The 14,687-nt window shown below is 45.0% G+C and overlaps 1 protein-coding gene across 2 annotated transcripts in view; it reads left to right on the top strand.

The window, feature by feature from the left end:
• CACNA2D4 (calcium voltage-gated channel auxiliary subunit alpha2delta 4) overlaps nt 1-14,687 on the top strand; it is a 131,966-nt gene that overhangs the window by 61,517 nt on the left and 55,762 nt on the right. For both annotated transcript variants that reach the window (XM_086755663.1, XM_086755671.1), the window contains one exon: nt 1,112-1,192. In XM_086755663.1, the coding sequence (XP_086611789.1) occupies nt 1,112-1,192 (81 nt within the window). The remainder of the gene's footprint in view (nt 1-1,111; nt 1,193-14,687) is intronic.

Below are 14,687 nucleotides of genomic sequence, written 5' to 3'. Positions count from 1 at the left end.
GTTTCAGGAGGGCTTTACTATTTCTGACATCCTTGAGCAAGTTAATCTGGCTTCAGTCAAAACAAACAAACAAACAAAAAAAAAAAGAGTGAGGGACTCCAGGCTAAACTGTGGTAGACACTGAATCATACTCTGGACACGCTGGGCGCCACCTAGAATGATTAAGGCAGAAATGCAAAGCAGTAATAAATGCTGGAGCTCTTGGGAAAGAAAGAATCCCTGGCCCATCTGTCTGAGCAAGAGATTTCTGTACAGCATGCAAGGAGGGAATCAGTTGAAGGCTAAATTGATCATGCTGACCTTCAGACTGTCCCCTGGCAGTTCCAAAAGAGGTTCCCCAGCTGAAGCTAATCTAATCACTTCAAAAAAAAATACAGAAATGGAATCTGTCACATGGACAATTGCAGGCTGAAACAACTGCACTAACAAAGAGAGGGGAGGTAGGGTGCAGTTGCTTTAACCTATCCAGCCATGCTATTTTAAATGCCCAGTGGGAGCTAGGAGATCTGCACGGGGCTGGCAGATGTGACACAGGACCTACAGGACGCTTAAAGCAGCAGCTAAAGGATAATCAGGAGACCCTGGGGCATAACACAGTTTTATGCAGCAAAGTCCCACAAGACTTTGTTTCTAAAATAGAGTGCACCCTGGAAGTACCTGGAAGCGCTGTGTCTGTCTCTCCAGTTTGTAGTGCTGGCCTGGCTCGGGTGACAGAGCTAGGCATAAGCCTGGCCTTTGCTGTGTGAGAGTCAATGTCACAATTACCTCTCCTGCTTCTCCTCTGTCTACAGACCTTAACTGGTGCATGAACCATGGCCTAAGAGAAGCTCTGTATGCCCAAAATTAAGGAGGCCAATCCTTTGTTTTATGCTGAGGATGCTACTTTTATCATAGAACATTATCTAGAAGAAAAAAAAAAATCTACTCATAACCCCTTAGGTTGCTTATGTGTCTTGAAAGATGCAGTCCTCCAAACTCTTGGATGTTTCAGGGTTGAGGCATATCTACATGCTGATCTGGGTGTGAAAATGTGTGAGCAAGCTGCTCCTACTGCATTTTACTCCTCTCTAGTAGTAAGCTAACCAAGCCTGCTGTATTTGTGTCTTGACAGAGGGAGATGGCCTACCAAAAGTGGTGACAGTGAGCACGGCTGTGGCTGTGTCTGTGGATGGCAAGATGGGTATTGCAGCAGGTAGGACATTCTGGTTTCTCTTTTTATCTTGAATGAAATGGTTGCGTCGTGTACTGAGAGTGGGAGCTGAAAGCTGTTAGCTTGTCATTCAAGGGAAATGACAGGAGCCACAATAGCTTGTGATGTTGACAACTAGGCTAAACAGAGAATATCAGAACAGGTACTGAATCGCTGATAGGCTTTTGAAAGGGAAACTGGCTGTTTGAATGGAAGCTTCCCATCTTCAATGCTGGTGAATTTGTGGATTGAGACTATTTCTCTGGAGCCCGAGTAGATTGAGAAGTTCGTGCAGGTTTGCAGGAGACACTTTTGGTTTTCGAAGAACAATGCATTCATGCATTTCCATTATTGTCTCAGCTGAAGAACAGCTTTTGCTAGTGGAATAAGCTTGTTGCTAGATTTCCAACTCAGCCATATAGATTGCCAAACTTATCTTTGTATCTGAGTTTTAAATCCATTTTGGCAGACCTTCACTAGACTCTGCATCTACTTTTGGAAAATCTATAAAGCATGTTATTTCCAACAGAATCCCAAAGGTTTTGAAGCTTTACCATTTTCTGCAGCAATTGCTTCAGCCTTTACAGGAGTACAGTAAACTCAAAAGTGAAACAGAGCAGCCATTTAATGAAACAAAGCAACATTAATCAATAATGCTGGCATCATATCCTGCTTAAACACTCTGAGTAGGAGTATTGGGGTAGGAGAAGATGTAGCTCAGTGGAATTTTTTTAGACCTGAAAGCATTGACTGAGGGAAGAGGTTGACAGAACAGGTAATGGAGTAATTACCACCAGAAACATGCCGAGATGCAAAGCTGCTTGTGAAAAAATGGTTAGTGTTAATGGAGTACTGTATGGTGGAAGGAATGACTGAGTAGAATAGATACCAAACAACAACTTTGTTATGGAAGAGAGAGGCCATATAGCAGATACCTTCAGAGCAGAGAGTCAGCCATTGCTTTTGCCTAGGCTGGGTAGGATACAATGAATGGTCTTCAATACTGCTACTCAGTAAAACTGTGCCAGTTTAACTTCATCTGATGAAGCATTCCTGAATTTCCAGGCTTCCAGTAAGTTCCAGTTGAGAGTGTGGTGCCCTTTAAGTATCACCTGAGCACTGAGAAAGTACTTATAAGCTGAAGAAGGAGGGCTGTTATGAAGTATCACTTTTTACTGATATACCACCATTTCAAGCCCAAAGCCAGAAAATTATTATGAAGTCTGTCCAGAGACCTCTGTGAAATAGAGATGGTTTCAGTAAAGTTCGTGTTAAGTAGGTGCTTAGGTCATAGAAGCTGCTCTCAAAACTGATACTAGCTGGCACTAGTTATGAATATACCCAGCAGAGAATGAAATAGCATTGAAACCAAGGGTTTCTGCAGCACTGGAGCATTTTTCTAAGCATGAATTTGGGAGGAGAAAAAAACTTTTATAAAGAAGATTGTTTTTCTTGGTTCTTTTCCTTCTCTTTCCCTGCCTGTGAGTTAGACCAGAGGCACACAAGCGGTTTATCTGGCACTCAGCATAAATACAAGGAAGGAAACTTCTGGATGGAAGAGCTGGAGCAAGAACAAGTGGCAGAAGGATCTGCCCCTGACAGAGCCATTTCTCTTCTGTCAGCAGTGCTTTTCACAACCCCTGTGGAGATTTCCACCCCCTCAGTTATGCTGAATGCTGAATTGCCTGTCTGTGTGGACATGCTGTGAAGTGGCAGAATCCTCTGCAGAGGGAAGAGGAGGGTAGAGAAGGTAGCAGAGGATAGGGAAAGAAATATTGTTAAAACAGTAACAATAAGGTAAAATTTGTGTTGTTTGTGGAAATGATACAGAACAAAACAGTTTCCTCTCTGGTAACCACAGAAGTTGAGACACAGAAAAGAATTCTCAACTGCTTTTATTCCTTAAAGGTACCACAGTCCCTGTTGGCTGCCAGGCACATTAGGTCACCTGATCAAAGCTTACTTCCAGACATGGTACATTCAGCTGGGTGTTCTTTATTCACTGTTTCTTATGCATTGAGGAAAGCTATCTGTATTGCATCCAAACTACGGGCTGCAGGGCAGCACTGAGGGAAATAATTTCTCCCAAAGGGTCCAAAATCATTCAGACTTCCAGCTGTAGCCCCCATTGACCTCAGTGGGAGTGCAAAGGTTTGCTGATGTACGTCCCATCTGCATGTTTGGACACAGGTTTACAACACGTTTGGGAGATTTCAGGGAGCAAAAAGGTACTATATTACCGTCTACTTTGTTTCCAGTAGTGACTAGGTTCATCATCTGAATCTTTCATAATACCAATAGTGGTTAAAAAAAAAAATTAAAAAGAATTGTGGTCACACTACCTATTGCACTACTGTTTGATCTTGAGGATAGCACCTTCAAGAATAAGGATGTTGGTCTCTTTGCATCTGCCCTCACACTGGTATAATCATTGACCTGATTCTAGGGAACTTCACCCCAGAGCGGAGGCTGTAGCGCAAATGATGCTGGTCAGAGCTGTAATACCATGCTGGGTGCAGGAGAGAGGTGAAGGGGAGTGAGTGGAGACACAGCAATAGGCAATCAGAGCGGAATGCAGGTTGTTATTGATATTCTGTTGGTGTCAGCCGTCAGTGGGCTTGATACTGCGTTCACTTAGAGTTAGGATACTACCAGAAGTCAGTCTGGTACCCAGCATTGGTTCCCAGAAAGCCACATCTTTGGGTAGGCTTGTAGTTTGTGGGTAAATGCTGTTACAGTTCTGTAAAAGGGGAATTACGGAGGCTTTTTACATGCCCCTATGAAAGTGCAAGTGGTATGAACTGGCCTGTCATTCTGCCACTGATTGTTACTGTCACTTGTTTGACTTCATGGTGCTTGGGGGGGATTTGTAAGCATTTTGAAATGTTCGCTATGCATGCAGTGAAAAATTAAGCTCTAGGATTTACAGCCATGCCTGTGAGGAGGAGCACCCCCAGTGCCCCCAGAGGGAGGATGCCAGTGACAGGGAGCGTTGGGCCCCTTTTCTTCTGGCAGCTGAATGGCAGTCTCCAGCCAAGGCAGAGAAAGGCGAACTGGTAACATCAAACGTCCAGAAAGATGACACAGGCCTGGACACTGCCAGGGCATGAGGGAGCAGTCAGCTGGGATTAGAGAGCAGCCATGCTTGGGGGCTGAAGGCAGAAATGGAGGGGGAGGCCTCCTTCCTCCTTTTTCGATCTGGCTTGACTCAGTAACTCAGTAGGGAATTCCAGAACAGGTTTAGGGGAGAGACCAAGATGCTCCTCTCACTGTTAGAGGGATGAGTCCACACAAGGACAGGTGGGGAGGTGGCCAAATTTGTGAGGAAAAAGCAGTGTCCTCTGCCCTACCCTTCCCTCTCCCTTTATCCATCCCTCTCCTTCCCCCATGGGCCAAGTCCGTGCATCGTCCGTGGGGCATGAGGGCGACGCACAAAGGGTTCAAGGTACCCACAGGTCTCTCAGAGGACATGGTGGAGCAAAGCAGGGTCCACTGGTGTGAGCTGAGTTGGTGTGGTCTCTTTGGTGGGAAGCCAAACAGGCAAACCTACCCCTGGCTTGGCTATACCTGTTTCTTTGAATTAATAATATCTACCTGCTTTATTGTGCTTTGACACTTCAAAGCACTATGCAAACATTAAGTAATGCCTGGATGATTAATTATAATTAATTAGAAGGCAGCTATTCTCCTGGGATGTCAGTCTGGTACCTTTCATGCACACTAACTTTGTTGGAAATGAAAAATAAGGAATTGTGATGATACTCTCCCCAAGCCAAGTCCTGCCCCAGATAGCACTGTCATCTGCTCCCTCCAGTGAGTCAGTAGCCTGGGGCTTTCTGATCTGCAGGGGGTGGGTGTGTGGCAGAAATTACATGTAGTTGCTGACAGAAGCTTTTAGTGATTCAAAGCCCCAGTGAAACTGCTGGAATCTGTGCAGGAGTGTAGCTATCACTTTGGGCTGCGTATGACGTCTCTTTCCTTGCCTGACCTTCTTGCTGTTTGACTTACATGGCTGTCAGCTGGCTGCCAGTCCCAGCAGGGGCAGGTAGGGTTTTCTTTCCTTTAGGTTCCTTGCCAGGGTTGTTGCGTCTCAGGGATGGGAAACAGTCGATACCAGCACAGGCATGCACAGGCTCCATTGTGCCCGATTAAAAAAAATCCAATTGGGCACTTGGGAGATGCAGTTTTATTTTATATGATACCTCTCTCCTCTGTTTATGTTGAAAGTTACTCTAAGTTCTTATCTGCAGTGATTGGACCACAGTGAAATCGTTATCCCATGACACCAACAATATACAGAAATGTATTTGGGGAGACTTGCAGGCAAGCTTACACAAGGGTGAGAGAAGAGAAATATTGTTTCTGTTTTACAGAGAGAACTTTGGGACATGAGTTATTAAGGCCAATATTTTCAGAAGAGCTCTGTACACTACCTGCTGTCTGTTACCAGCAAGCAGAGAGAAGGTGCAGGTGGCTTTTTCAGCAGTTCTGTTGCTGTAGCATCTTTTCAAACTGGTATGCACACAATTCTATATTCCTACAGTTTTGTGGCTTGGGTGGATAAAACATTTCAACCTCTCTCTAGAAAGTGACAGTTGCACCTGTAGAAGCTGCTAAAATGCATGGAAATAAGCTACAGAAGCATAAGCACCTTTTACGTGGGAATAGCCGCATCCAAGCTGCAGAATTTTTAATTCACTAGGCTGGCTCAGAAACCAGCATAACATTACCCATACAAAACTTGAGAGCAGCTGAGCTCTTGAATGTGTGCTGCAGTATTCAGAAGGAATGCTCTCCCTCTTTTACTGCTGGAGGTCATGCCAACATTGTCCCAGTGCAGGACTTCTTTGAGCTCCTGAGGCATCACCAGTTGCCTTTATGGAAATTACGGTCTCCCCAGAATCCAGTGGGAGCACGGGTAGAAAGAAGGCAGACTCAACTCATGTTCAGCTCATCACCTGCTGTGTCTGGTTTTTGCATGATGCCATTCCCTCCTGGCAATCCCCAAAGCCCAAGCAGTTTCTCAGGCATGCCTTTGATCTGACAAAATAGACATCTGAAAGGACCACGCCTTGGAGCTCTGTCATAGAAAGTGTTAGGGGCACTTGGTAAGGCTGAAATGCTGATAGTTTTAGTACTAACAGGAGCCATGCCTTCTCCACCTCTCAGAACATCTGTCTGGAGGCCGTTATCAGTTGGTACACATTTGGCTGGCCTAAGGATTGAGCCAATACTCTGCAGGCCAGGGTATCAACATTACATGGTGCCATTGGTGTGCCAAAACCAGTATCTCTTTCATCCTTCATCCATCTGCCTGCCTGCCACCCATTGCATTCTACGTTACATACTGAGAGCCTTGGGGTCAAAACTTGCAAGCAAAAAGGATGCTTTTTGGGGTGTTTCTGGGAGAGATACAAGCTGTTCTGTGAGCCAGATAAAAGTGAGGTGGTTGCCTTATTTTGCACTGTCTCTGATCTTACAAACTCTGCCTTTTGCCAAGGTTTGATATCAGTGCTGGGGCCACATGATTCCCTGTTCAGACCTAGTTATCCTCCAGCCCGGTCAGTGAACAGGCACAAAGAGCAAGTATCTGCCTGCAAAGCTCCATGTAGATGTCTCCATGCATAACTGATGACAAGGGGTTTGAATACGTTTGTTTTATCCTCAAAAGAATGCTAAAAATAGGTATGTGACACATCTTCTGTAGCATTCTTCCCACCCTGGCTGGACATCAGCAATTTCCTTTTCTTCCATGGTGTATCTGCTGTCTGCACAGGCTGTAAGATCTTCAGCACGAGGATCATGCCTCCTCCCTGTGTGTGTGGATGATGTCTTTTGCCTTGGGATGAGCCCTTGGCTGGAGGAAAAGCAAAAACAATAGCCAATTCTGTAGAACAAATATTCTAAAAATAAAAATACTTTATAAATGTGCAGTCTCAGCTCAGTGCCACAGTTTGCACGCTGCATCACTTACTAGGAAAAACACATTAAGTAAATCAGCTGTCCTTTCCTCAGTGCTTCACCCAGCACAGAGCGAATGCTCCCACTGTGGGTGGGTGCCTGTGCCCAGACCCTGCCCTCACCAGCTCTTCCAGGGAATTTTCTCAACGAAACACCAAAATAACCTGTGAACAATGGGATTTCTCTTGTGGGGTCTGCTGAGGCATCTCTCCAGGACATCCCCAGTCCTGGAGCCTGTTCCAGGCTGGAGCTCCAGCCCAGGAGCCCACTCTTGCCTGTGTGTAGCAGAAATCTTCTAGCCTAAGGTTATCCTTCTCTGCCGCCTCTGTAGCTCCTCTGATTGCCATGGCTGTCACGCTTGAAGGGAAAAGAGCCCTTGACACTGACTCAGAAGAGGCTTGCATATAGCTGGATTTTTTAGATTGGCACCCAGCGCCTTTGCCATGTTTCCTTTGCACATTATTTGATATCATTTTAATTCTGAGCTGAATTAGAGCAGTGCGCGGGTTGCCATAGCAACCATTTCCTTGTGTCTTTTGGTCTGACTCATTGCAGACAATTACTCTCGCGCTCCAGGATTCACAGATGTGGTAGGAGAAGAATCATGTGCTGGGCTTTCAACTTTTTTTGCTTTTAATTTCCCTCCCAGCCTCTCTTCCATTAACTCCTACCTAGCCAGCATCGGGGGACCCGTATCTCTGCCCAGGACCACATGGGCTCCTGGGAGTGCATTGCATGTGAAGTATGTGTAGATGCACATTGTGTGAGGGAATTTGTGCATATGAGCATGCACTTGCATACACAAACAGTTTCTCTGCAGTGTATTACGTGGCTGTGATACCTGTCTGTGTAAGTAACTAGGGGTGTGCACAGATACATATATTCATGGAGCAATTTGCACTGATTCCTGTCTACGATGGGGCTACGTGCTCACACGTGTTTTCTGTGTGTGCACACAGGTGTGTAGGTGAGTAATCCCTGTAAACATGGAGGTGTACCCAGTGTGCAGCTGGTGCGAGTGTGGAGGGTCTGTCGATATGCACTGAGTGTTCTGGAGGACTGACAAATTGTGAGGGTCATGAATGGGCCAGGACCTCCCATTCCGAGCTGTGTGAAGATCCACAGGCTGCCGAGCAAGTGGAATTAACACCTCTGACCAAGTAGCATGCAAATTTAAATCTTGTGTGATTGCAAGGTCAGTACATTGCCTCACTCACATGTGTCCCCCCACAGCAGCCCAAATGTATGCATCTAAAGTACATGGAGGAAAGTGGTGGTGTCGGTGTAAGGACCATAGCCTTAGCATAGGTTCCAATGATGTCATGACCTGTAGTTCAGCAGAAGAGCAAAGCCATGTGAGAAGATGCCGAAAGGGATCACAGAAGCAGTATGCAGATGTGGGGATTAAGGGGGTAAATATTACAGCAGAGGAGGTTATAGGAAATATCTTGTGAGATGGTTTGGCTTAAATTCAGCCAAGGCACAAGCAGACAAATTTTGCAGGGTGAGAACCACAGAAACTTAACAGACCTCAGGACAGCTCCAGTCTACTCCTAAGATATTCCTTTTACCACCAAACAGAGCCTGCTTCCTTCTTGAGTTCCTCTTCTCCTGCCCTATCTATCCACTTAAGGCACAAATCTCATCATAAGGCTGTGTAATGGGACTCCTACTACCAGCCCTTTCCCCTCATAAGACCTTTTACTTCTCCTCCTTTCCCTCACTGGGATACAGAAGTCTATTCATAGGACCGTAGGATAATTGTGGTTGGAAGGCTCCTCAGGAGGTCTTTTAGACAGCCTCTTGCTCAAAGCAGGGTCAACTGTGAGATCAGACCAATTTGCTTAGAGCTTTATTGTAATAGTATTCCCAGAAATAGCCCTCGTTCCTCCCTAATGCTCGTATGCTGTGCTCTCACCGTCCATACCATGCAGAAGCTGTACTGATAGCTATTCTCTTTCTGTAGTTATTCTCTCTCTTATAGGAGAGATGCTTTGTGTGCAGGAGGTAGATAGGCAAGACGTGGACAACAGTGCTTGCCCAGGGCATGTGGAGGGGTGGTCGGCTGCTGGCTCTTGGCACTGCTTTCACAGGCAGCGATGCAAAGTGTGGAGCGTGGGGAGGGAGAAGTTCAGCTTTCGGGGATGGTGTGGAGCCCACACTTCTGGGAGGAGTCAGTAAATGGCAATGCCTGATTCTGTTGCCCTCCATCTGTCTGCCACCACGGGCAACTGCTTAGGCTGCTTAAGCTGGCTCTGCAGAGAGCCAACATGGAGTGGAAAAAGAACAGACAGCAAAGAAAGCTGCATCTTAGAGGTCAGGAAATGTAGGGATAAAGTGAGGATTGCTTACAAATCAAGCTGAGTTAGACCTCGTAAAGGAGATTAAAACAAACAGCAGAAGATTCTTCAGCTATTTGAAAAAAAAAAAAAAGAGACTAAGAAGTGGGGCCACTTCTAGGCAGTAAGAGTGAAGTCGAGATCAAGGAGACTATAGTCTAAGCCAAAATGAAAGAGGACCCTGCACCCAAGTTACTGATAAGGACACCAATATCGTCCTTGGGGAAAGGAACAAGCTACTGGGAATAAGCAGCTCAAGCTGCTTAGTGCTCTCACGGCGCTGGGCCGGAGTGCTCTCTGGCCCTGGGAGAGCTGGCACGTGGAAACACAGAATTACAGCAAGGATTTTTTTTCAACTCTACCCACAGTGGTGACTTCACGCAGGCTGGAAAAGTGAGAATTCAGCAGTTAGAGTTAGGGAAGGGGGAGAAATGAGTTTGTCCATCTCAGACCTGTAAGTGTGGCCTCTGTAATGTTTGTAGTGCTTTAGAGGAGATCTTGAAGGGAAGTGTAATTATTGTCAAGCGGTTAGAGGAAAAAGGAGTCAGGCAATGCTAGATCACGCCAGACTAACTCAATAGCTTCCTTTCAGATGGTTGTTTTCCTGGGAGGAGAAGAAATTTCAAAGGTCTTATCTCTGTATTTCAGTAAAGCTCTGACCATGTAAGAAACAGTAGATTGAATTGGAACAGACCAGGAAAAGTAGAAGAGTTGTAAGTGACAGGGAGGTCGAAGTCAATCTGGGATGATGGCAGCAGCAAGAACACCTATCAAAGTCTAGCAAAACATTACTTGTAGCACTCCCCCATGGTTAACCATGGCATTAGTCTTTGCTAGCATTAACCTGAGACCCTGACACAGATAGCACTATGTGGTGAAGAAGTATCCTTGTGATTCAACACTAGAAGGCATTGCTAGTACAGGGAAGGACCAGGATATCATCAAGAAAACCTTATTTAACTTGGCAGGAGTACCAGAAACAGAATGAATTTCAGTAGTACAACAGACAAGGTCATATGCTTGAGAACTAGTATTAGAAATCTTTTGTAAGCTGGAGCTCTGTGAGATGCAGGGGAGAGCACAGCAAGCAGGACTAGAGGCAGTCCTTGTCTTCTGGGAACTGCTGGGCCTGTTTTGCCAAGTCTCAGTGAGGATCCTCAGTTTAGGCTGTATTGCCCCTGATGCCCACGTAAATTCAGGGAAACTTTGCCAAATTCGGTCCTGAGATCCTTGCCGAAATGCAGCTGGGTAGACTTAGCAGTTCCCAGCAGCTCTAGTCATGTCTCAGCCACATCCTGCTGTGCCCCACCCTGTTGTTCACTAGCCTTCAGCTCTCAAATATGCATGTTCTTAGGATCTGTCTACCAAATTAAGGAATTTCTTATTTACTCCTCAGAGTGGAGTTGGTAAATATATCCTGAGAACTTCTGTATTAGGTGACAGTAGGATGATGGCAAATGGTGGTGTGATGCAGTTGTGGATGAAGCAAACATCATCCTAGAAAGTAACTGGAGAAGTGTTCCCACTGGAGATGGGAACATGTTAGTGCTCCAGCCCAAAGTCCTCTGAGACCTCTCCTAGTCTGTGTTACAGTTTTGGGCAGAGGAATACAGGCTGAGACAGGTACAGAGAGGAGAGAAAGGTGATGAGAGGAAAGGGGAGCCTGTCTCCATGAGAGGAGCCTGGGAGAACCCAACTTGTTTAACCATGTGGAAGCAAGGCTTCAGTGGATAGGATTGCTGTAAGAAATGCGTCTTGGAGGAAACATTTAAATGAAAGGACATGGCTTGTCTGCAGCCAGTGTAGTATATATAGAGCATGAAAATATTTAAGGTGCAAAACTAGAAGATGGTTTCTAGCCATTAGGGTAATGCAACTTTTGCTGGAATCTGAGGTAAAAAAAAGCAAACGGATTTGAGATGGAGCTTGAAAAGTCTGTAGGAAGGTGGTGATGCCTTGAATAGAAAGAGATGAGACTCTACTAGCCTGGACTCCCTTCTCCTTCAGCAGGGAACAGCCTAAGTCCCTTGTCTCTCCGTGCCACAGTACAACTACCAGCAAGCAAGCTGCGGGGCACTCACTCAGGGCACCCCTCCTTCACCTCTACTCTGCCTTTGGATTCAAGGCCTTTTGCTGTATAATTCACACACTCTGTGATTTTAGTCATGACTGAATAGAAAAATATGCTTGTTAATGCAACTGAAAGCCCCAGCACAACACCTGGAGGCCACAAATTTGGGTCTGACCTAAACCCCTCTCTCAGCCTTTGACAGTGTTGTGTTTTCTCTTGATTGATCTGGGTTTTGCAAAGTAAAGAAGAGTGAGCAGAGAAGCCCCTGCTTATGATAACAAGCCTTTAAAAAGCAGATGGGGATGTGTGGGCTGGCGTGTTTCGTGGCAGCTGAGAAATGACAGTTGAGGAGATCAGAGAAGGGAGAATCTGAAAAGCAGCTGGTCAGAGGCAGTTGATTTAAAGGGGATGATCAGTCACAAGAGGATGAAAATAAGGGGGAGAGCGAAAGAATATTTGAGGAATCAAAGACATTTATGTCCGGTGGGAGAGATGTGAAAGATAACCGTATGAGACCATGAGTGGATGAGAAAGTGGAGACTGCTAGGAGGGGACCATCAGTTTAAATACAGGACTAGGTTTTTCTCTTGCCAAGAATTGCATAAATCTGTAGCCACACTTGTTTAAAATCCAGCGAATTCATACTACTATAAATGTGGTTATGAGTGAGATCAGAACCAGTTTCCCGTAATGTGGCTCCCTCAAAATGACTTGTTAGGGTTTTGCCCTGGCGTTTCCGTATGCCTCCAGCTTGAAAGTAGGAACAATGCTCACACAGCCTAGCCAGGGTGTTGTGAGACATGGTTGGTGGGGAGGATTAGGGAAAGACAATATTTACTATTGTATGGCAATACTCAGAGAATACCTACAATACAGAGCACAGATTTTGATGGATGAGGAGCGTACTTTTAAAAAGAGGAGGAATTGGAAAGAGTGCAACGAAAGGCTACAGTGTTGTTCCAGAGGTGAGCAAATGCTTTACAGCTAAAGACTTAATGAACTCAATCTGCTTATTTTACCAAAAAGAACGCTGAGAGATTATTTGATTAGAGTATAAAGTACTTTCACAGGGACAGATGCTGGTTCCTGAATGTTTTTTTGTTTTAATCTAGGGGAGAGAAGCATAACAAAAACCTATGACAGGAAAGTGAAAACAAACATTGAAATGAGATGTTAAGCATGAATGCTAGCAGTGAGCATGAATAGTTACTGAAGGAAAGTACCAAAGGAAAAGGGTTTTTTTATCTCTTGAATGTTTTCAAATCAAAGGTAGGTGCCTTTCTGGAAAATTCGCCTTAGCTGCATGTAAACACTCACTGTTGGACTTTCTACAGGATAACTTCTCTATTTTCTGTTTCAGAAGCCAAACAGATTGAGCTCTTTAAGCTCTTCACAGCAAGGCATTTTCTGCCACCCTCAAATAATGTTGTGGTTCTTTTCTGCACACTTTCCAAGTAGCATGCGGATACACAGAAGGTCAGACTGGATGATCTAAAGTCCCTTCTGGCCTTTATACTCTCTGAATCTCTGTCTCTGTGAATTCATTAATGTTTGCAAGCTCCCAGAGAGCTGCCAAGGGCAAGCGCTATAGAAATGCAAAGCATTGTTGTTACTCTGGATATTTCCCTTGAGCTTTATGCAGAGCTGGGTGAATGTCTCAGTGTATTGTCTGTGCATATTTCCTCAAATGAAATACCTGCATTTGTCACTCATTTGATGCCCTTTATGAGTTGATTTTTTGCAGCTGTTCTAATAAACAAGTTTATTCCCAAGTTAGGACACAGAAAAAGCAAATGGGAAGGGCCAAATCTGAACTTGGAGCCCCAAGCAAAGAGCAGCGTGTGGTTGTCCTGGTCCAGAAGCTCCACGCAAGGCAGAGTTATTTTTAGCACCACGCTTTGCTTTCTCCTTGGCTCCAAGTGCCCTGCACATGGCCTTTGCCTGGCTGCAGCACAATGCCACTGTGGGAAGAAGTTTAGCCCCCTGTTGATTGCTTCTTCCCCCACCTTCTAAAGGGAGAAAAACTGTGAGGGTGCTGCCTTGTCCCCAGATTTCCAGGGCTGCTACTGATGTGGGAAGCTCCCCAAAATGACACAGGAAATCTTTAATTACTTGCATTCCATTCTGTAACCATACTCATTAGGGAGTGCTTATTCTTTTGTCTGTATTGCACAGTATTCTCAAGAAGGAAGGCTTTTTGGTCCTCAGAAATCCCATGCAAGTCCTACACTTACCTAATCAGAGGATAGAAGCTGACCTTGTGACCTGTGCTTCCAATCAGTGCTAGCAAATGCTGTTCAAGCCAGCACAGCAAGCTGCTGATGAACAAGATGCTGAGGAGGAGTTCTATTTTATGTATTTTACATCTATTATATATACACATACAGAATTACACATTTATATATATGATATTATATGTGTGCATGAGTAGATACATGTACAGGGCAAATACATTTGCCAGTATCAGATAATAATCAAATTATAATAACCAAATTGCAGAAAATCACAGCCTGCTCCCAGATAATTCATGAACTGAAAAAGCCTAGAATCATCGGATGAGTGTGTTGGCTTTGCTTTTTTTCTGCTCTACATTTCTGCTATTATATGAACTGCTTAGGAGTACCTGTGTGTGCTCCTCTACCTACATGACAAAATTAGATTAAACTATGTGTCATAGACACTATGCTGTTAAACAATAATGGTGATTCTCTTGTGGCACGTACCTTTTCAGCAGAACAGATGCCTCAGCTGTTACCGGATTAAGAGTATCTGGGTTCTGCTCCCAGTTTCTCTCTGAAGATCAGGCTGAATATAACAGGGTGGCCAAGTGTGACAGTGTGAGTACGGTGGCACAAGAGTTTGCTTGTTCAAGGTTTAACACCTTTTGTGGTCCCACATGCATCAGGATGAGCTTTTTCTCGCAGGAAGAGTATGTGATGAATTGTGTATGCTTAGCTCTGAAAGTGGAGAAGCGGGGAATTTAAACTTCTTAGCTGTGTGTGATAGCCCTAGCCAGTGAACAGCTGGTGGAGAGACTCTCTTAGTTCTAGGGGTGACAGTTTGTGTACTTGGAGGTGCGATAGGATTAGACAGCAATTTCCATTCATTTCAAAATAACCTTGCTCAG

Source organism: Chlamydotis macqueenii, chromosome 1 (genome assembly GCF_036417535.1).
Source record: "Chlamydotis macqueenii isolate bChlMac1 chromosome 1, bChlMac1.mat, whole genome shotgun sequence".
Classification (NCBI taxonomy): domain Eukaryota; kingdom Metazoa; phylum Chordata; class Aves; order Otidiformes; family Otididae; genus Chlamydotis; species Chlamydotis macqueenii.
Note: the sequence above shows the minus strand (reverse complement) of the source record. Positions and strands in the feature narration are given on the sequence as shown.